Raw genomic sequence first — 21,276 nt, 5'->3', positions numbered from 1 at the left:
ATTACGCTTTGAATTTCGAAATGAAACCTGCCTAACTTTTGTAAGTAAGCTGTAAGGAATGAGCCTGCCAAATTTCAGCCTTCCACCTACACGGGAAGTTGGAGAATTAGTGATGAGTGAGTCAGTCAGTCAGTCAGTGAGTGAGTCAGTGAGGGCTTTGCCTTTTATTAGTATAGATTAAATGGCAGAGGTCTGGCTTACTTGTCTGAACTTATCATGACTTACAAACCTGAGTGCACAGTAAAATCTCAAGATGCCGGTCTGCTTATGATTCCAAGGATTAATAAAATAACAATGGGAGGTCAAGCTTTTAGTTACAGGACCCCCCTAAACTGTGGAGTGGTCTGCCTGCTACTATAAGAGATGCCCCTTCGGTCTCAGCTTTTAAATCCTAACTGAAGACTCACTACTTCAGTTTAGCACACCCTGACTAGAGCTGCTGATTAACTGTACAGACTGCATCTCTGTTGTTAGTCATTAGCACTAAAACATACAGTAAGTCACATGACAGTTAGAATTTATTACTAACCCTCACCTATTCTGTTTCTCTTCTCGGTACTCAAATGTGGCACTTGGTGCCACGGCCCACCTGCCAAGTTGTTTAGCCTGCCTAAGGTAAAGTCATCCCTGATGGAGGATCACAGGAATTGTGGGAAAGAGGGGTCCTTTCATCAGATTAGCGCTATTTCAGCTGTGGAATGGCCAAATGGGGGAGACAGCTTGATGGATGAGGTCTCCAGGACTCTACACAAATCCAAATCATATTATGGGATATCATCTACTATTAAATTCTGCTACGTACTTCTAAAATTTTTATTTTTATATTGTATTGAGGATTTGTAGTGTTCTATGTATTGTGTTGTATTGACCCCCTTCTTTTTGACACCCACTGCATGCCCAACCTACCTGGAAAGGGGTCTCTCTTTGAATTACCTTTCCCAAGGTTTCTTCCATTTTTTCCCTACAAGGTTTTTTTGGGAGTTTTTCCTTGTCTTCTTAGAGAGTCGAGGCTGGGGGGCTGCCAAGAGGCAGGGCCCGTTAAAGCCCATTGAGGCACTTCCTGTGTGATTTTGGGCTCTACAAAAATAAATTGTATTGTATTGTATTGTATTTCTTTCACTTCCTGCAAATTAGAAACTTAAAAAAAAAATTGTAGCCAAAAAAAAAAAATCGGTTTGCCAGAAAGAAAAGTGGAATGAAATCCCATTGTAATCTTTTAGAGTTTCACCCTCAAACGTGGAGGATTGCAGACGTGAACGGGCTGAGCCTTGTCCAGCTGCAGCTTCTGACGTCACAAATCACCTGTGCTGGTAATGGGAAAGTCACCGAGGAAAATGACAGCAACCATTTGAAGCAGAAATTTGAAATTTCAATATTCAAAAATCACACCAATGATAGCAAAAGGTGTAAATGGAGGCTAAGAACATTTTAAAACAAAGAAGAATGAACTCCAAAACTGGATAAACCTTGTGTGGGTTAATGAATTTCTAGCGTTTTTGTTTTTCTTTTGGTTCCACAAAAAATATTTCTGGCTTAACGGCTTTGATTCCTGGGTGACATTTTGGTTTACACAACTGATATCCCACACTTCCATCCATCCATTATCTAACCCACTATATCCTAACTACAGGGTCACAGGGGTCCCAGCCAGCACAGGGCGCAAGGCAGGAAACAAACACCGGGCAGGGTGCCAGTCCACCGCAGGGCACACACACACACACACCAAGCACACACTAGGGACAATGTAGGATCACCAAAGCACCTAACCTGCATGTCTTTGGACTGTGGGAGGAAACCCACTCAGACACGGGAAGAACATACAAACTCCACGCAGGGAGGACCACTGCGCCACCGTGCCACCCCTTCCTGGTACACAAAATTGTCTCGACGTTTCACTACATACAACTCCCGGTCCTCTCTCATTTAAAATTTTCTCCATCTCAATCGCAAGTCGGAAAACAAATCTGTGAGTTCGGCCAAACTGGACAAGTGGAAGTCGTGGGGATGGTGGCTGGAAGTGCCAATTTAGAAGGAACGCTCCATCTGGCACTTTGTTTGTATACCCAGAAGGCGAGGCGCATCACAAACACTTACCCAGCTCGTTCATGGCCCTTCGATATTCCTCCTCAAAGGACAGCTTCATGATGGCACACATGGCCTGGCAGATCTGGGGCTCAATCGGGTCTGGGGGGTCTTAAAGAAACAAAAAGAAGTGTGACAAACATTCAGCCATACTGCCCACCTCATGCTTTTCTTTAATCAATACTTAGATTTCTTAAAAAGCACTATATGATTGATGTGGAAGCCATATTGCCTGGTGCTTCCCTAGGTCCTCAACTATAAGTAGGTGCACAGAGACGCAGATCATGACATTAAGAAATCTGGTGCCAGAGGTGGCCCAACAACTCACTGACTGACCGCTGCTTGGTCAGTTGGAATGACTGTGGCATCTAAAGCCACTTCACTTCACCCTACGCCAACAAGACTTGGTCACTTGGACAACATGGGTGGTGATGGCTTCAGCTCCTCTTTGCTCCTCCATTGTCCTAGTAGCCCAGTAGTGTGGAAGACAGTAGGACTTTAGAGACCTTCAAATCTCGACTTGATGTTACTTTAGATAAATGAAGTGACACTAAATGTTATCTGATATTACACCTTTCACAAGTCAGAGCAACACCCACCTGTAGTGCCCTTGTGCTGACCCTCCAGCCAGTCCCATCCACTCTCACAGTGCGCCCGGATCTGCTCAAGAATGTGCAGGACCCTCATCTCTCTCCGGGCCTGGCCTTCATCTGGCTGAGAGTAAACGATGTTATGGAGGGCCGCACTCGCCCGAGTGCGGGACTCTCGAGTGCACCTCCCAGCCGCCTCCCCTCCGGCCGGGCCATCATGCAGGATCTGCACCAGCAGGGGCATACAGCCAGATTTGCGCATCGCCAGGCAGCTCTCCTGGGAGCTGGACATGGCCAAGAGGGTGCGTGACATTTCCTCCCGGTCCCGTGTGGCCAACATGGACAACAGCCAGAAGACCATCTCCACCTGAAAGGCAGACAGGAGATGAGCAATGAGGACAAGTGACAGAGAGGAGGAGGAGGAGGAGTTGGTCACCAAACTGCTCATTTATTACCTTGTTACCCGATTCGCTGGTCACTTCTGGCCCAGTGGGATTATTTGATGTGTTCTCCAACTCGGGTGCAAGCAGCTTGGTACTTCCAAAGGCCTGAAGAGATAAGGCAACAGCATGTGGTTATCATCATGGAGACCGACTTGGTTTAACAATTTAGAAAATGTCTGCATGGGGCAAGGTTTTAGGTTGTTGGGGTGCTTAGTAATTCGACTTTAAAATCTGAGAACTTCACGTCAAAGAGTCAATTACCACATCTTTATTAAATATTTTTCTAACAATCAGTCAAATAGAAAATAACAGCGGTAACAGAATGCAATAATATGCTAGTAGACAACATTAAATACTTGATTTATTAACGCACTTTACAATGACATGTAGTTAAAAACAAAGCCCAGATAGTCTTGTGGTGTCCAATTCAAGTGATGAAAAACAGAATTGAGTGAGAAATGCAGAATCAACCAATCATCTATCTATCTATCTATCTATCTATCTATCTATCTATCTATCTATCTATCTATCTATCTATCTATCTATCTATCTATCTATCTATCTATCTAATCCTGCCGACTATGCTATCTATCTATCTATCTATCTATCTAATCCTGCCAACTACGCTATCTATCTATCTATCTATCTATCTATCTATCTATCTATCTATCTATCTATCTATCTATCTATCTATCTAATCCTGCCGACTATGCTATCTATCTATCTATCTATCTATCTATCTAATCCTGCCAACTACGCTATCTATCTATCTATCTAATCCTGCCAACTACACTATCTATCTATCTATCTAATCCTGCCAACTACACTATCTATCTATCTATCTATCTATCTATCTATCTATCTATCTATCTATCTATCTATCTATCTATCTATCTATCTATCTATCTATCTATCTAATCCTGCCAACTACACTATCTATCTATCTATCTATCTATCTATCTATCTATCTATCTATCTATCTATCTATCTATCTATCTATCTATCTATCTATCTATCTATTATAGACAGCCTTTCCTGTTTATCCATCTGTCTACTAATCTATAGTACCTTTCATGTCTATCTGTTTCAGGGGTGCCCAACTCCGGTCCTGGAGGGCCCCAGTGGCTGCAGGTTTTCATTCTAACCTTTTTCTTAATTAGTAACCTGTTTTTGCATCTAATTAACTTGTTTCTGAATTAATTTTAATTGACTTGTTTTATAAGATTTGTTTCCCTGAATGTCTTCATTGTTCCTCTGAATTTCTTCATTTCTTTCCTTAAAAGGCACCCAAACAGAAATGAAACGTGAAGTGAGGGAGCCAACAGAAGAACAGCTAAGTCAGGGCCTCAAACTCCAACCAATTTCACTCCAAGCAGCTGCTTAATGAGGCGTCGAGTCTCGTCGTTAATTAAACTTGTTCTTTATTCTTTAATTCCATGGCTTGTTGCTGCTCTCGTTGTACATTAGCAGACATTTTCCGAAATTGTTGATTTTCTCTTTTCCAAGAGCAGCTCTGTTAAAATGTTTTGAGGACCTGAGCAGATCCACATTCCTGAGACCTTCATCTTTTTTGATGTTCAGATATTGTATGATGGACACGGTTTGCTGGTCGTGTTTTGGCTCATTTTCTATCTCATTATTGTTTGGCTGCTGATTAAGAGAAAAGAAACAGCACAAACAGGTCACTAATTAAGAAAAGGGTTAGAATGAAAACCTGCATCCACTGCGGCCCTCCAAGACCAGAGTTGGGGACCCCTGATCTATCTGTTATATATTGCCTTTCCTCTCCCTCTCAATGTCTATCTTCTATAATATAGTGCCTTTCCTCTCTACAGATACTGTATTTTTCTGTTATATAGTGACTTTCACACATCTACTGTACCTGTCTGTTATATCATGTCTGTTACACAGCATCTATACTAAATTGTTATAGAGTATCAATTATATAAAGCCTTTACTCTTTATCTTAGTAAATGCAGTGCATGATGTTAACAGACAGCGAGGCGGTGCCATCTGTGCCTATTCTGACCCACACGTCCTTTACGGACAGACACAAGTTCAACCATCTTGTCCTGTTACAGAGCACAAAATGAAGCTTGAGCTCCCAGCTGTCATGTCCTACCTGTCCATCTGAGTGCTGCATCTTCTCCTGCACGTCCTGCATCTCCTTCTCCAGTTGCTCCAGCCGAGCAGCTCGGATCTGTAGAGAGCCAGTGGGAAGATTAATTTAATCCAATAATGAGTCTCCCAGGAGCACACAAGAAAGAGTGTGACTGGTCATCACACAGTGCTTTTCACAATGGAGCTGTTTTAGATCAAGGGAGGACCGTAAGACTTGTGGCCATTGTGCCTTAAATGCCGTATGTTGTCCCAATTACATGTGAGCCAGAAGGAACATCCGAATTCTGTACAAGTGACAAACCTGCTGTAACATTTTGAAAAAAAGAAAAAGAAAACAGCATTCTGTACGCCACCCTCATGCCTGGTTGTCAACTCAAATACAGTCGAGCCCTTCAATGAAAACCCCCTTTGAAAGAGCATTAAAAAAAAGCCAAGAGGAGCCCCCTTCACAAATAGACTTTCATCTCAAGTCTGTCCAGCTTCTGTATGGAGGAGGAGGAGGAGGAGGAAGCTTGGGAGCGTACGCTGATTTTACAGCACAGGTGATACTATTGGGAAAAGCCCACACCTTTACTTTACATGGTGCCCTTCTATAGTGAATACCACAGATACAGGACTACAGTGCCATTGTGATGAGCCGTGCCGTGTTAATAGCGGCTCCTGTGTGGCTCCATTTAGGCGAACAAGCAAACCTTAACTTTACATATCAACTTTCGATAGTATGCCACAAGTACAATGGTTCAGTACCACTTGATATATTTTGGTGGGAGATTAATAGGACCAACACACAAACCCTTATAGAGCGCCTTTCTATACGCCACATGTATTGAAGTACAATACGTCTGTATGTGTATTTTATCAATATGGTGTCATTAGGGCCAACAAACAAACCTTTATTTTATACACCAGCTTTCTCTAGTGTGCCACAAACAGAGCAGGACAGTACGATTGTCTGGATGTGAATTTTAATAACTGCTCCTGTATACTGTCATTAGGACCAACAAACAGCATCTTCTTTTATAGTGCTTTTCTATAGCATTTCATAAGTACAGTTGTAGAGTACATCTATTTTATTACCAACTTTAACAGGATTTAATTAGGACCAAGACACAAACCTTCATATAGTGCCTTTCTCTAGTATACTACAGGTACAATGGCTCCGTATGTGTACTTATATAACAGCTCCTGTATGATGCTTTTGGTAAAATCAGACATTGTTTTATTTTATTTAGCACCTTTCTTTATATATATATATACTGTATACAGTATGCCACAAGTACAGCAGGATGGTAAACTTATCTCTGTGTGTGTTTTGTCATCGGGTTTTGCAGGAAATCATGAGGACCAACAAACAAACCTTTATATGGCACTGTGACACATGGAATGTGGTAGAGAATACAACTGGATGAGTATTTCATTAGCACCACTTAAATGGTGCCATTGGGACCACAAACAAAACTTTATTTAATATAGTGCCTTTCTCTAGTATTCCACAAGTATAGTGGTACGAGTATTTTCAAAATGGGATTAACGATTAGATAGATAGATAGATAGATAGATAGATAGATAGATAGATAGATAGATAGATAGATAGATAGATAGATAGATAGATAGATAGATAGATACTTTATTAATCCCTAGGGGTAATTCCCATACTCCAGTAGCAGCATACTGATAATAACAATATTAAATTAAAGAGTGATAACAATGCAGGTATAACAGTCCATAACTTTGTATAATGTTAACGTTTACCCCCCCGGGTGGAATTGAAGAGTCACATAGTGTGGTGGAGGAACGATCTCCTCAGTCTGTCAGTGGAGCAGGACGGTGACAGCAGTCTGTTGCTGAAGCTGCTCCTCTGTCTGGAGATGATCCTGTTCAGTGGATGCAGTGGATTCTCCATAATTGACAGGAGTCTGCTCAGCACCCATCGCTCTGCCACGGATGTCAAACTGTCCAGCTCCATGCCTACAATAGAGCCTGCCTTCCTCACCAGTTTGTCCAGGTGTGAGGTGTCTTTCTTCTTTATGCTGCCTCCCCAGCACACCACCGCGTAGAAGAGGGCGCTCGCCACAACCGCCTGACAGAACATCTGCTGCATCTTATTGCAGATGTTGAAGGACGCCAGCCTTCTATGGAAGTATAGTCGGCTCTGTCCTCTCTTACACAGAGCATCAGTATTGGCAGTCCAGTCCAATTTATAATCCAGCTGCACTCCCAGGTATTTATAGGTCTGCACACAGTCACCTCTGATGATCACGGGGTCCATGAGGGGCCTGGGCCTCCTAAAATCCACCACCAGCTCCTTGGTTTTGCTGGTGTTCAGGTGTAGGTGGTTTGAGTCGCACCATTTAACAAAGTCCTTGATTAGGTTCCTGTACTCCTCCTCCAGCCCACTTCTGATGCAGCCCACGATAGCAGTGTCTTCAGTGAACATTTGCACATGGCAGGACTCCGAGTTGTATTTGAAATCCGATGTATATAGGCTGAACAGGACTGGAGAAAGTACAGTCCCCTGAGGTGCTCCTGTGTTGCTGACCACAATGTCAGACGTGCAGTTCCCAAGACGCACATACTGAGGTCTGTCTGTAAGATGCCACCAGATATGAAACTACACCCATCTCTGTCAGCTTGTCCCTAAGGAGGAGAGGTTGGATGGTGTTGAAGGTGCTAGAGAAGTCCAGAAACATAATTCTTACTGCACCACTGCCTCTGTCCAAGTGGGAGAGGGACTGGTATAGCATGTAGATGATGGCATCCTCCGCTCCCACCTTCTCCTGGTATGCAAACTGCAGAGGGTCAAGGGTGTGGCGGATCTGTGGCCTCAGGTGGTGAAGCAGCAGCCGCTCCATGGTCTTCATCAAATGTAACGTCAGGGTGACAGGCCTGAAGTCATTCAGCTCACCAGGACGTGATATCTTTGAGACTGGGGTGATGCAAGATGTTTTCCAAAGCCTCAGGAATCTCCCCTGTTCCAAGCTCAGGTTGAAGATGCTCTGTAGAGGACTCCCCAGCTCCAACGCACAGGCCTTCAGCAGTTGTGGCAATACTCCATCTGGACCCACTGTTGAAGGCCTGTGTTGATTAGCCACTTACAGTCATATGAAAAAGTTTGGGACCCCCACTCAGCCTGCATAATAATTGACTCTCCTTTCAACAATAAAGATAATCAGTGGTCTGTCTTTCATTTCGTAGGAACATCTGAGTACTGCGGTGTTTTTTGAACAAAGATTTTTAGTGACGCAGTATTTAGTTGTATGAAATGAAATCAAATGTGAAAAACTGGCTGTGCACAAATGTGGGTCCCCTTGTCATTGTGCTGATTTGAATGCCTGTCACTACTCAATGCTGATTGGTTGATGAGCTCATTAAGCCTTGAACTTCATAGACAGGTGTGTCCCATCATGAGATATACAGTGGTGTGAAAAACTATTTGCCCCCTTCCTGATTTCTTATTCTTTTGCATGTTTGTCACACAAAATGTTTCTGATCATCAAACACATTTAACCATTAGTCAAATATAACACAAGTAAACACAAAATGCAGTTTGTAAATGGTGGTTTTTATTATTTAGGGAGAAAAAAAAATCCAAACCTACATGGCCCTGTGTGAAAAAGTAATTGCCCCCTGAACCTAATAACTGGTTGGGCCACCCTTAGCAGCAATAACTGCAATCAAGCGTTTGCGATAACTTGCAATGAGTCTATTACAGCGCTCTGGAGGAATTTTGGCCCACTCATCTTTGCAAAATTGTTGTAATTCAGCTTTATTTGAGGGTTTTCTAGCATGAACCGCCTTTTTAAGGTCATGCCATAGCATCTCAATTGGATTCAGGTCAGGACTTTGACTAGGCCACTCCAAAGTCTTCATTTTGTTTTTCAGATGGCCGGACATTCTCCTTCAGGATTTTTTGGTAGACAGTAGAATTCATGGTTCCATCTATCACAGCAAGCCTTCCAGGTCCTGAAGCAGCAAAACAACCCCAGACCATCACACTACCACCACCATATTTTACTGTTGGTATGATGTTCTTTTTCTGAAATGCTGTGTTCCTTTTACGCCAGATGTAACGGGACATTTGCCTTCCAAAAAGTTCAACTTTTGTCTCATCAGTCCACAAGGTATTTTCCCAAAAGTCTTGGCAATCATTGAGATGTTTCTTAGCAAAATTGAGACGAGCCCTAATGTTCTTTTTGCTTAACAGTGGTTTGCGTCTTGGAAATCTGCCATGCAGGCCATTTTTGCTCAGTCTCTTTCTTATGGTGGAGTCGTGAACACTGACCTTAATTGAGGCAAGTGAGGCCTGCAGTTCTTTAGACGTTGTCCTGGGGTCTTTTGTGACCTCTCGGATGAGTCGTCTCTGCGCTCTTGGGGTAATTGTGGTCGGCCGGCCACTCCTGGTAAGGTTCACCACTGTTCCATGTTTTTGCCATTTGTGGATAATGGCTCTCACTGTGGTTCGCTGGAGTCCCAAAGCTTTAGAAATTGCTTTATAACCTTTACCAGACTGATAGATCTCAATTACTTCTGTTCTCATTTGTTCCTGAATTTCTTTGGATCTTGGCATGATGTCTAGCTTTTGAGGTGCTTTTGGTCTACTTCTCTGTGTCAGGCAGCTCCTATTTAAGTGATTTCTTGATTGAAACAGGTGTGGCAGTAATCAGGCCTGGGGGTGGCTACGGAAATTGAACTCAGGTGTGATACACCACAGTTAGGTTATTTTTTAACGAAGGGGCAATTACTTTCTCACACAGGGCCATGTAGGTTTGGATTTTTTTTCTCCCTAAATAATAAAAACCATCATTTAAAAACTGCATTTTGTGTTTACTTGTGTTATATTTGACTAATGGTTAAATGTGTTTGATGATCAGAAACATTTTGTGTGACAAACATGCAAAAGAATAAGAAATCAGGAAGGGGGCAAATAGTTTTTCACACCACTGTAAAGGGATTTAAGGAGGTCAATTACAAGTTGTGCTTCCTTCCCTTTGACTCTCCTCTGATGACTGACAGCATGGGATCCACAAAGCAACTCTCAAAAGATCTGAAAACAAAGATTGTTGAGTCTCCTGGTTTAGGGGAAGGCTACAAAAAGCCATCTCAGAGGTTTAAACTGTCAGTTTCTGTAACTGTAAGGAATGGAATCAGAAAATGGAAGGCCACAGGCACAGTTGCTGTTAAACCAGCAGGTCTGGCAGGCCAAGACAAATACAGGAGCGGCATATGAGCAGGATTGTGAGAATGGTGACAGACAACCCACAGATCACCTCCAAAGACCTGCAAGAACATCTGGCTGCAGATGGTGTATCTGTACATCGTTCTACAATTCAGAACATCTGTATGGCAGGGTGATGAGAAAGAAGCCCTTTCTGCACTCACGCCACAAACAGAGTCGCTTGTTGTATGCCAATGCTCATTTAGACAAGTCAGATTCATTTTGGAACAAAGTGCTTTGGACTGATGAGACAAAAATGGAGTTATTTGGTCAGAACAAAAATCGCTTTGCATGGCGGAAGAAGAACACCGCATTCCAAGACAAACACCTGCTACCTCCTGTCACCTTTGGTGGAGGTTCCATCATTCTGTGGGGCTGTGTGGCCAGTTCAGGGACTGGGGCCCTTGTTAAAGTCGAGGGTCGCATGAATTCAACCCAATATCAACAAATTCTTCAGGATAATGTTCAAGCATCAGTCACAAAGTTGAAGTTACGCAGGGGTTGGATATTAAAACAAGACAACGACCCAAAACACAGTTGGAAATCTACAAAGGCATTCATGCAGAGAGAGGAGTACAATGTTCTGGAATGGCTGTCACAGTCCCCTGACTTGAATATCAGCGACAATCTATGGGATGATTTGAAGTAGGCTGTCCATCAAACTGAACTGAACTGGAGAGATTTTGTATGAAGAATGGTGAACAAGACCTCCATCCAGAATCAGACACTCATCAGAGGCTATAGGAGGACAGCGTCTAGAGGCCAAAAGGAGGCTCAACTAAGTATTGATGTCATATCTCTGTTGCGGTGCCCACATTTATGCACCTGTCTAATTTTGTTATGATGCATATTGCATATTTTCTGTTAATCCAATACACTTAATGTTACTGCTGTAATACTACTGTGTCCATAAGGCATGTCAGATATGAAAAGGAAGTTGTTACTTTGAAAGCTCAGCCAATGAAAAACAAAAATCCAAAGAATTAAGAGGGGTTCCTGTATTTAGGATGTATCCATCAGTTGTCAAACCTGCTTAATCCAGTTTGAGGGTACACCACCATGGGGGTCTCAGCTGACCCCAGCCCCAATTACAAACCGTAGGTGCAGCCCATGTCACATTTGATTTGCACGTATCCTTTTGGTATGAAATGCTGTTTAATGTTCATGTCTTTGTTATATTGCCTTTCTCTAGTATTTCATAAGTGCGGTGGTACAGTACAATTATCTGGATATCTGTTTAGTATCTGGCTTTTGCAGGACATCATTAGTGTCAATATTCAAACCTTCATTTTGTATGCCACAGGTATGATGGCACAGTACAATTCCCTGTATGTGTATTTAAATTAAAGCTCCTGTGTGATGTCATTGGGACCAACAAACCTTCCTTTATTTTACATTGCACCTTCCTAGAGGACGCCACAAATACAAGAGTACTGTACAGTTATCTGTGTGTGTGTTTTATCACCAGATTTGGCAGGAAATCATTAGGAACAACTAACAAACCTTTATATGGTAGCTTTCATTATGGAGCACGTACTGAGGAGTTATACAACTGTACTGTATGTGTAATTCATTAGCACCTCTGAAATGGTGCCACTGGGAACAACAGACAAGCCTTTATTTAATTTATCATCTTTCTGTCGTATGCCACAAGTAAAGCAGTACAGTTCTGTTATCTGTACAGTATGTGTGTTTCATCACCAGCTTTTGCAGGAGATCATTAGGAAATCAAGCATGTGAATTTCCCCTTGGGATTAATAAAGTATCTATCTATCTATCTATCTATCTATCTATCTATCTATCTATCTATCTATCTATCTATCTATCTATCTATCTATCTATCTATCTATCTATTATATAGTGCCTTTCACATCTATCTATCTATCTATCTATCTATCTATCTATCTATCTATCTATCTATCTATCTATCTATCTATCTATCTATCTATCTATCTATTATATAGTGCCTTTCACATCTATCTATCTATCTATCTATCTATCTGGACCACCAAACAAACCTTCACTGTATATAGGACGTTTCTCTGTCACTCATGTGATTCTGATTATAGTGGTTTTGTTTGGTTTTAATTTTTAGATTTTCTGATGTTTTAAGTTGTTTATAATTGTGTCTTTTATTTATTTATTGTTTGCTTGGTGTTTTTGAGTTCTCTGAAAGGTGCCTTGTATAAATAAAAATGTATTATTATGTACTGTGGTATAGTACCACTGCAGGTGTATTTTGTTAGCATTTCTTGTACGGTGCCATTGGGACCAACAAACAATGCTTTATTTTATATGGCACCTTTCTATCATATGTCCCAAGTACAGCAGTACAGAACTATTATCTGTATGCGTGTTTTATCACCAACTTTAGTAGGAAATCATTAGCACCAACAAACAAACCTTTATATAGCACTACTATAACAACTACAGTAGATGTGTATTTCATTAGCACTTCTTGGATGGTGCCATTGGGACCAACAAACAAGCCTTTATTTTATATAGCACAAGTAAAGCAGTACAGTTTACAGTATACAGTACAGTCTGTATGCCTATTTTATCACCAACTTATTCCAGGGGGTGGCGCAGTGGGTAGCATGCTGCCTCGCAGTTAGGAGACTCGGGTTTGCTTCCCAGGTCCTCCCTGTGTGGAGTCTGCATGTTCTCCCCGTGTCTACGTGGGTTTCCTCCCACAGTCCAAAGACATGCAGGTTAGGTGCATTGGTGATCTTAAATTGTCCCTAGTGTGTGTGTTTGGTGTGTGGGTGTGTGTGCCCTGCAGTGGGCTGGTGCCCTGCCCCAGATTTGTTCCTGCCTTGCCACCCTGTGTTGTCTGGGATTGGCTCCAGCAGACCTCCTGTGACCCTGTAGTTAGGATATAGCAGGTTGGATAATGGATGGATGGGCTTATTCCAGGACATCATTAACAAACCTTTTCAGCGCCTTTATATAGCGCATTTCTATTTGCCACATGTGCTATGGTGCAGTGCAATTGTTTTTGTATCAGCCTCTCTTATATGGTGTGTGGTATATGGCTGGCAGTTCATCCCGGCCAATACCCCCACGCCGCCAGGTGGAGGTGCCCCGAGTTCCAGCAGGGCATCATGGACAGTGGAGTTTTACATCACAGCACTGCTGGATACCATGGGGGCCTCCAGGGGACGCTGCAGGAAGGCACGAGGATTTTTATTATAGCCCGGAAGTACTTTCTAGTCACGGGAATGGAATTAACTAAGTACTTCTGGGACGAAGAAAAGAAGGAGTTTTCACCTGACCCGGAAGTGTTATAAAATCACATGGACTGAGAGAAAGAAGCACTTCCGGGTCAAGGACTATAAAGGATTCTGGGAAAACCCAGCAAGTTGAGCTGAGTTGGGAGGAAGGGTGACTGAGCTGCTGGGAGTGGAGGAATTGATTATTGTGGATTACTGTTTATTGATTGTTTATTATTGAGTATTGTGGAGTGGAGGTGCTTTGTGTACATTATTAGAATTATTAAATTTACTTATTGGACTTTTACCTGGGGGCGGCACGGTGGCGCAGTGGTAGCGCTGCTGCCTCGCAGTTAGGAGACCTGGGTTCGCTTCCTGGGTCCTCCCTGCGTGGAGTTTGCATGTTCTCCCCGTGTCTGCGTGGGTTTCCTCCGGGCACTCCGGTTTCCTCCCACAGTCCAAAGACATGCAGGTTAGGTGGATTGGCAATTCTAAATTGGCCCTAGTGTGTGCTTGTGTGTGTGTGTTTGTGTGTGTCCTGCGGTGGGTTGGCACCCTGCCCAGGATTGTTTCCTGCCTTGTGCCCTGTGTTGGCTGGGATTGGCTCCAGCAGACCCCCGTGACCCTGTGTTCGGATTCAGCGGGTTAGACAATGGATGGATGGATGGATGGACTTTTACCTGGTGTTAGAATGTGTTGTCTGAGGGTTCAAGGGGACGATAGCGTCCCTTATCTGTTATCTGTCCCTTATTAGCGCCCCTTATCTGTCACAGGTGCCATTGGGTCCGACAAACAGCCCTTTACTTTTATATAGCTCCTTTCTCTAGTGTGCTCCAAGTGCCGTACAGCCGTGTGGATGTGTATTTTTTTTTTAGCATACAGGTTTGGTGACTCCTACACAGGTAAATCCAACATCTTCACCACTAGACGCTGCCACAGTGAATCAAGCAAAGATGGGCCCTTTAACCTTTTCTGTTTTGATGGCCACTTATTCTCCATCGCCGCCATGCTTCTTGTCTGCTGTTTGCTGCTATCACGTGGGGTCTTCTTATGAACTTCATCAAACTCTTGTCAGAAAGAATTCCAAAGTGTCTGACACCCCAGACAACTTTGGTGAGACCATGAAAAGGTGAGAAATGAACACCATTTGGATGGTACCAGCCCCACAACCTACATTTTTATAGCGCCCTGCGTGTATGTTGTAAGTGAAGGCCCCCCCATGAGTGAATGCACTCCGCTCATTGAGCTGAAGTAACCAGCTGCTGACACATACATTTGTTTTGCATGTTTGGGGTTTTTTTCGATAGTAAGATTCAGGATCCAAACGTTTGGGTTTTCTGCCAGCAGATGGCAACACCCATCATTAGCGGGTGCAGGACGGCATGGCCTTTGAATGTTAATTAGGCTGCCGCTAAGGCCAACTGCAAGGATTTGTGTGGCCCCTGCTGACTGTCTGTCATCCCATCATGGCCCACCATTAGTCCACACCTTCAGACATTGAGCCTACCGAGCCAGACAAGTCCTGTCATGGCCACACCACACCGCCCTGAGCAGAAAAGTGAACTGCACTTTAAAGCAACTTTCAGCCAAAAAGTGCCGGACCTGTGGAGGGGCAGCCCCAGTTTCTGTGACACCCTTGTATGACTGTACCAGTTTAGCTTGTTTTGAAAGGCACTATATGAAGTATGAAGTTGACTGAGCATATTCCACCACAGCTTAGTAAGAACTCTGTCTCGTTGAGCTGCTTTAAGCATCACAATCAGGACATCAAGAGCCACGTCATTTACGATGTTATAATTAACCATTGTTGGTGTCTCTTTCTTACTGTAAGCAACACAAAAGAAGTAAAAAGGAAGACCTGAGTACGCTGAACCATCTCATCACTGGTGCCAAAGCGTTCCTCCATCACCGAGCGCAGCTGATTGGCCTCAAACTCGAGCTGCTGTCTGATCAGGTCCATCTGCATGGAGAACTGAAAAGAGACAAGCAAGTGGGAAACTGTGAGTCCTGGAGACATGCAGAATACACAGTCCATCCAATCATTCACCCTGCACTGCACTGGTCACAGCTGAGGTGGCATAGCCTATATGTAAAGCAGCAGAAAACCTGCCCTGTAGGGGGCGCCAATGCATTCCGTCACTCGTAGGTCAGTTTAGGGTCACTCGACAGTCTGACTGGACATGTGACAGGAACACAGGGATTCAATGAGGAGTGCCATGTGGTGCCATCACTACCCTCATGAACCACATAGGCCACTGCTTTCATCTTGAAGTTGGCCATGTGTGACACCGGGGTCTTTTCCAAAAGTCCCTTACCACTGCCATTAGTGAGTCTCTGGTCTCTCGAGGCAGGACGGATGACATCTTGGGGCTTGTGAGTGGTCCGGGCCCTGGGAGAGAACACGCGCTGTCAGACCCCTCGTGCAGCCAGGCACTCGTGTCTCTTTGAGGCTGTTACCAGTAAGCTCACCTCAGGCTCTTCCTTATTCAGGGCCCCTCCCATGGCTGTCAGTGGGTCATGTGGGGGAGTGTTGTGTTACATGATGTTAGCAGTGGGTTTTGGCTCCACCCCAATCCTACCTCTTCTGGGCTCCACCTCTTTCTATCTGTTTCAACTGTGGCCCCATTGGGGGGTTTGCTGTTACCAGGTGTTACCAGTGGGTTTTGTCTCTGCACTTGTTCTCCCCATATCTGATTTTATTTCCTGGCCTGTCCCATTTCTACTCTTCATCTTCTTCTTCCTCTTCTTTCGGTTGTTCCCATCAGGGGTTACCACAGTGGATCATCTTCTTCCATATCTTTCTGTCCTCTCCATCTTGCCCTGTCACCCCCATCACCTGCATGTCCTCTCTCACCACATCCATAAACCTCCTCTTAGGCCTTCCTCTTCTCCTCTTCCCTGGCAGCTCTATCCTTAACACCCTTCTCCCTACATACCCAGCATGCACCTCTCCTCTGCACATGTCCAAACCAACGCATTCTCGCCTCTCTAACTTTGTTTCCCAACTGTCCCACCTGAGCTGACCCTCTAATGTCCTCATTTCTAATCCTGTCCATCCTCATCACACCCAATGCAAATTTTAACATCTTTACCTCTGCCACCTCCAGCTCTGTCTCCTGTGCCACCGTCTCCAGCCCATATAACATAGCTGGTCTCACTACCATCCTGTAGACCATCCCTTTCACTCTTGCTGATACCCGTCTGTCACCAATCACTCCTGACACTCTTCTCCACTCACTCCACCCTGCCTGCACTCTCTTTTCTTCACTTCTCTTCCACAATCCCCATTACTCTGTACTGCTGATCCCAAGTATTTAAACTCATCCACCTTCACCAACTCTACTCCCTCATCCTCACCACTCCACTGACCTCCCTCTCATTCACACACATGTATTTTGTCTTGGTGGTCCTAATGACCTTCATTATTCTCCTCTCTAGAGCAGATCTCCGCCTCTCCAGGGTCTCTACTCTCTCTACAGATCACTGTCATCAGCAAACATCACAGTCCACGGGGACTCCTGTCTAATCTCATCTGTCAACCTGTTCATCACCACTGCAAATAAGAAAGGGGTCAGAGCCGATCCATGATGTAATCCCACCTCCGTCACTCCTACTGCAGACCTCACCACGGTCACACTTCCCTCGTACATATCCTATACAACTCTTACGTACTTCTCTGCCACTCCTGACTTCCTCATACAATACCACAACTCCTCTCTAGTCACCCTGTTATATGCTTTCTCCAGGTCCACTAAGACACAATGCAACTCCTTCTGACCTTCTCTCTACTTCTCCATCAACATCCTCAGAGCAAACATCACATCTGTGGTGCTCTTTCTTGGCATGAAACTACATTGCTGCTCACTAATCATCACCTCACTTCTTAACTGAACTTCCACTACTCTTTCCCATAACTTCATGCTGTGGCTCATCAATTTTTTCCCCCTGTAGTTACTACAGTCCTGCACATCCTCCTTATTCTTAAATATCAGCACCAGTCCACTTCTCCACTCCTCAGGCATCCTCTCACTTTCCAAGATTCCATTAAACAATCTGGTTAAAAACCCCACTGTCATCTCTCCTAAACACCTCCATGCTTCCACAGGTACGTCATCTGGACCAGCGGCTTTTCCATTCTTCATCCTCTTCATCTCTGTCCTTACTTCCTCCTTGCTAATCCATTACACTTCCCTGATTCACTATCTCCACATCATCCAACCTCTTCTCTCTCTCATTCTCTTCATTCATCAGCCTCTCAAAGTACTCTTTCCATCTTCTCAACACACTCTCCTCACTTATGAGTATGTTTCCATCTTTATCCTTTATCACCCTAACCTGCTGCACATCTTTCCCAGCTCTGCCCCTCTCTGTAGCCCACCCATCCTTTTCTCCCTCCTTAGTGTCCAATCTGTCATACAACTCATCATACGCCTTCTCTGCCACTCCCGACTTCCTCATACAATATCACAACTCCTCTCATCACCCTGTCATTTGCTTTCTCCAGGTCCACAAAGACACAATGCAACTCCTTCTGTCCTTCTCTCTGTTTCTCCATCAACACCCTCAGAGCAAACATCACATCTGTGGTGCTCTTTCCTGGCATTAAAACCATCCTGCTGCTCACTAATCATCACCTCACTTCTTAACTGTGCTTCCACTACTCTTTCCCATAACTTCATGCTGAAGGCTCATCAGTTTTCTCCCCCTGTAGTTACTACAGCTCTGCACATCTCCAGGTTTTATGCCAGATCACTGTTCTCTATGGTCCTGCCTGGTATCAGCACTAGGGTTTGGCCACGCCCCTTGTTCTTTTCTACAGTCTGTCTGTCTTTATCATTTGGCTCCTCCCAGTTTTATATATAGATCACTGGTCTTTCAGTAGTGGGCTTTCTTACATGCTACAGTTAGCCCGGCCCCTAGTTTTAACCTTCCTGTCTCTTAATGTCAAAATTAGGCTCCACCCCGTCTGTTCAAAAGTGATCTCATTGGGGGTTTGATGTGGGTTTTAGCTCCACCCCTATCTTTATCTCCTGCCCCTCCTCCCATTTATATAGACCACTGGTGTCTCAGGGTGGGGAGGGATAGCAATCAGCTTGGCTCTGTCCCAAATCCTATGCCTGGTCCGTCCAATTTATGGGTGTGCTGTTACCTGGTACCAGCTGGAGGGCAGCACCACTTTTATATTTGATTGGCGCCTCCTCCTGGCTGGAGTGAGGAGGTCAGGTAAAAGGAGCAATGGGAGGAGTCAGGCAAAGGTAGAGACACCACCCCCATCACACACCTCATCTCACCCCCCAATATGGACACAGGCAGCCCTTAAGACACACATGTGCTCCCTTTTTTGATAAAGCCACCTTTTTCTTCCACCAAAAGAGCTTTGGACATCACAAGAGCCAGCCATTGAAGACACTTACAACTAGACTGCTGCTGGAGTGAGTTTCTGGCCTGCAGCGAATTCTAAGGACACATCTACTTAACTGCAACATGTGACATGCTGGTGAATGACCACAGAGTGGACACAAGTTGAACCCGAGTCCATTCAGAACCCATCCAAAATGAGAAAGACGAGGAGATCCCAGGGCGGGATGGAAGGAAGGAAGGAAGGAAGGCATACCGTGTCAATGTGTGGCAGCTCGGCGAGTCTCCTTGACAGGCCCTGCAGCTGACTGTAGTACCAGTGCCGCTCCTTCTCCTCCTTCTCAATCTCCCGGAGAAGCAGAATCCTGGAAAAGGAAAGAGGATAAAGTTAAGGAGGTGGGTAGTTGTTGGTTGTTATAATATGTCTTGCACATTAATTAAGTTACATTTGCCCTTGGGACAAATAAAGTGCTGTCTAGTATCTTATATAATGTCTTTCATATCTGCCTATCTATCTATTTATCATATAGTGCCTTTTATATCTATTTATCTATCTGTTGTATAGTGTCTTGCATATACATGAGGGACGTTCAAAACGTTCCCTCACTTTTATTTTTTCATTGGAAACGGTGAAGACGGGAGGAGTAGTAATTGGTCGTGTTTGACAGTGTCATGTGACTGGGAAAACTGCATCACAAAGGAAGGTGACTGTGTAGAAAAGTGATGTATAATTTGTTTTTGAAATTCTTAATAAATAGACTTAAAAAAATGCGCAAAGGGTTTGAATGTCCCTTGTATACCAGCTATGCTACCCCTGTAAGACAGGTTAAAATCTAAGTAAAAAATGTTAATGTTTTCAGTTCACCATGCAATGGATATGTCTCTGTTATATCCCATTTGGTATGGGATTCATAAAAAAAAAACAGTTTCAGTGTCTGTGATGTGCCATCTGCTAGAATGACAAATGTGGTGGATTTTGTTGCTACAAATGTTTGTGATGCGCCATCTGTTGGAATGACTGGGACACAGCAACCGGACAGAAACACAAACACTTCCCTTAAGGTGGATTATATAGTGCGTTTTGTATCTATTTATGTATCACATAATACCCTTCATGCTGTCTATAGATAGATAGAAAGGCACTATATAATAGATAGATAGATAGATAGATAGATAGATAGATAGATAGATAGATAGATAGATAGATAGATAGATAGATAGATAGATAGATAGATAGATATGAAAGGCACTATGTAATAGACAGATAGATAGATAGATAGATAGATAGATAGATAGATAGATAGATAGATAGATAGATAGATAGATAGATAGATAGATAGGCACTATATTATAGATAGATAGATAGATAGATAGATAGATAGATAGATAGATAGATAGATAGATAGATAGATAGATAGAAAGGCACTATATAATAGATAGATAGAACTTTATTTGTCCAGCTAACATCATTAAAAACTCCTTGTATGTGAGCTTACTTGCCCAATAAATTTGCTTCTAATCTTTCTATCACAATAAACATCCCCACCTGTCACTTATACACTACATTGGTTCAGGTTTTCACAGTCTAATTATATTAAACTAACATTTAAAACACAGCTTTATCAGTGCGTCTGTACTATATTCTTGTCTAGTTGATGCTTATAAATAATTATATGTGAAATTTTTTTGCTGTTTCTCTATATATGAATAAATCTATGCAAAATGTATCTTAATTTTTCTCTATATGTCATTTTAATTTTCTATTTACTGTACATAGGTTAACATATTCAGATATGTTGGAGGGCAGCAAACTGAAGCAGCGCCCCGTCCCGAGCGCCATGACCTCGAGCTCTGCCACTAAATGAGCAGTCTTGGGTGACTGCATTACTCGTGAGCAGGGTATTCCAGTGGTAAAACATTGCACTTTAATCCCCAATGCTGGTGGTTCAAACCCCACCTCTGACGGACTCCCTTCGGTGGTCTGTCTTCCTGCTATGGTAAAACACATGTAAAGAATTGGTGTACAGTATATCTCTGGTGTATTAGCATTCACTGTCGAAAGGCATTTTATAAAGTAAAGGTTGGGTGTTTGTTAAAGCGTGTTGCTGTTTAACGCTGCATATTAATCCCAACAATATCTGCAAATGCACTGAACAAAGGTGCAAGTTATAATCGCTCATTAATGGAACATCACCAACCTTTGGGAGGAAGTCACTTAGAGAAACTGACACAATAGCATTCATTTATTAAGTTCA

The 21,276-nt window shown here is 43.4% G+C and overlaps 1 protein-coding gene across 1 annotated transcript in view; it reads right to left on the bottom strand.

Moving 5' to 3' along the window:
- apc2 (APC regulator of WNT signaling pathway 2) overlaps positions 1-21,276 on the bottom strand; it is a 119,597-nt gene that overhangs the window by 39,314 nt on the left and 59,007 nt on the right. The window contains exons 5-10 of the mRNA XM_028816616.2: positions 19,278-19,386; positions 15,522-15,635; positions 5,238-5,315; positions 3,128-3,220; positions 2,682-3,039; positions 2,095-2,193 (exon numbers count right to left, since the gene is read on the bottom strand). Of these exons, the coding sequence (XP_028672449.2) occupies positions 2,095-2,193; positions 2,682-3,039; positions 3,128-3,220; positions 5,238-5,315; positions 15,522-15,635; positions 19,278-19,386 (851 nt within the window). The remainder of the gene's footprint in view (positions 1-2,094; positions 2,194-2,681; positions 3,040-3,127; positions 3,221-5,237; positions 5,316-15,521; positions 15,636-19,277; positions 19,387-21,276) is intronic.

The sequence above is a fragment of the Erpetoichthys calabaricus genome, chromosome 12 (assembly GCF_900747795.2).
Source record: "Erpetoichthys calabaricus chromosome 12, fErpCal1.3, whole genome shotgun sequence".
Lineage (NCBI taxonomy): Eukaryota > Metazoa > Chordata > Cladistia > Polypteriformes > Polypteridae > Erpetoichthys > Erpetoichthys calabaricus.
This window is presented reverse-complemented; position numbering and strand designations above follow the sequence as displayed.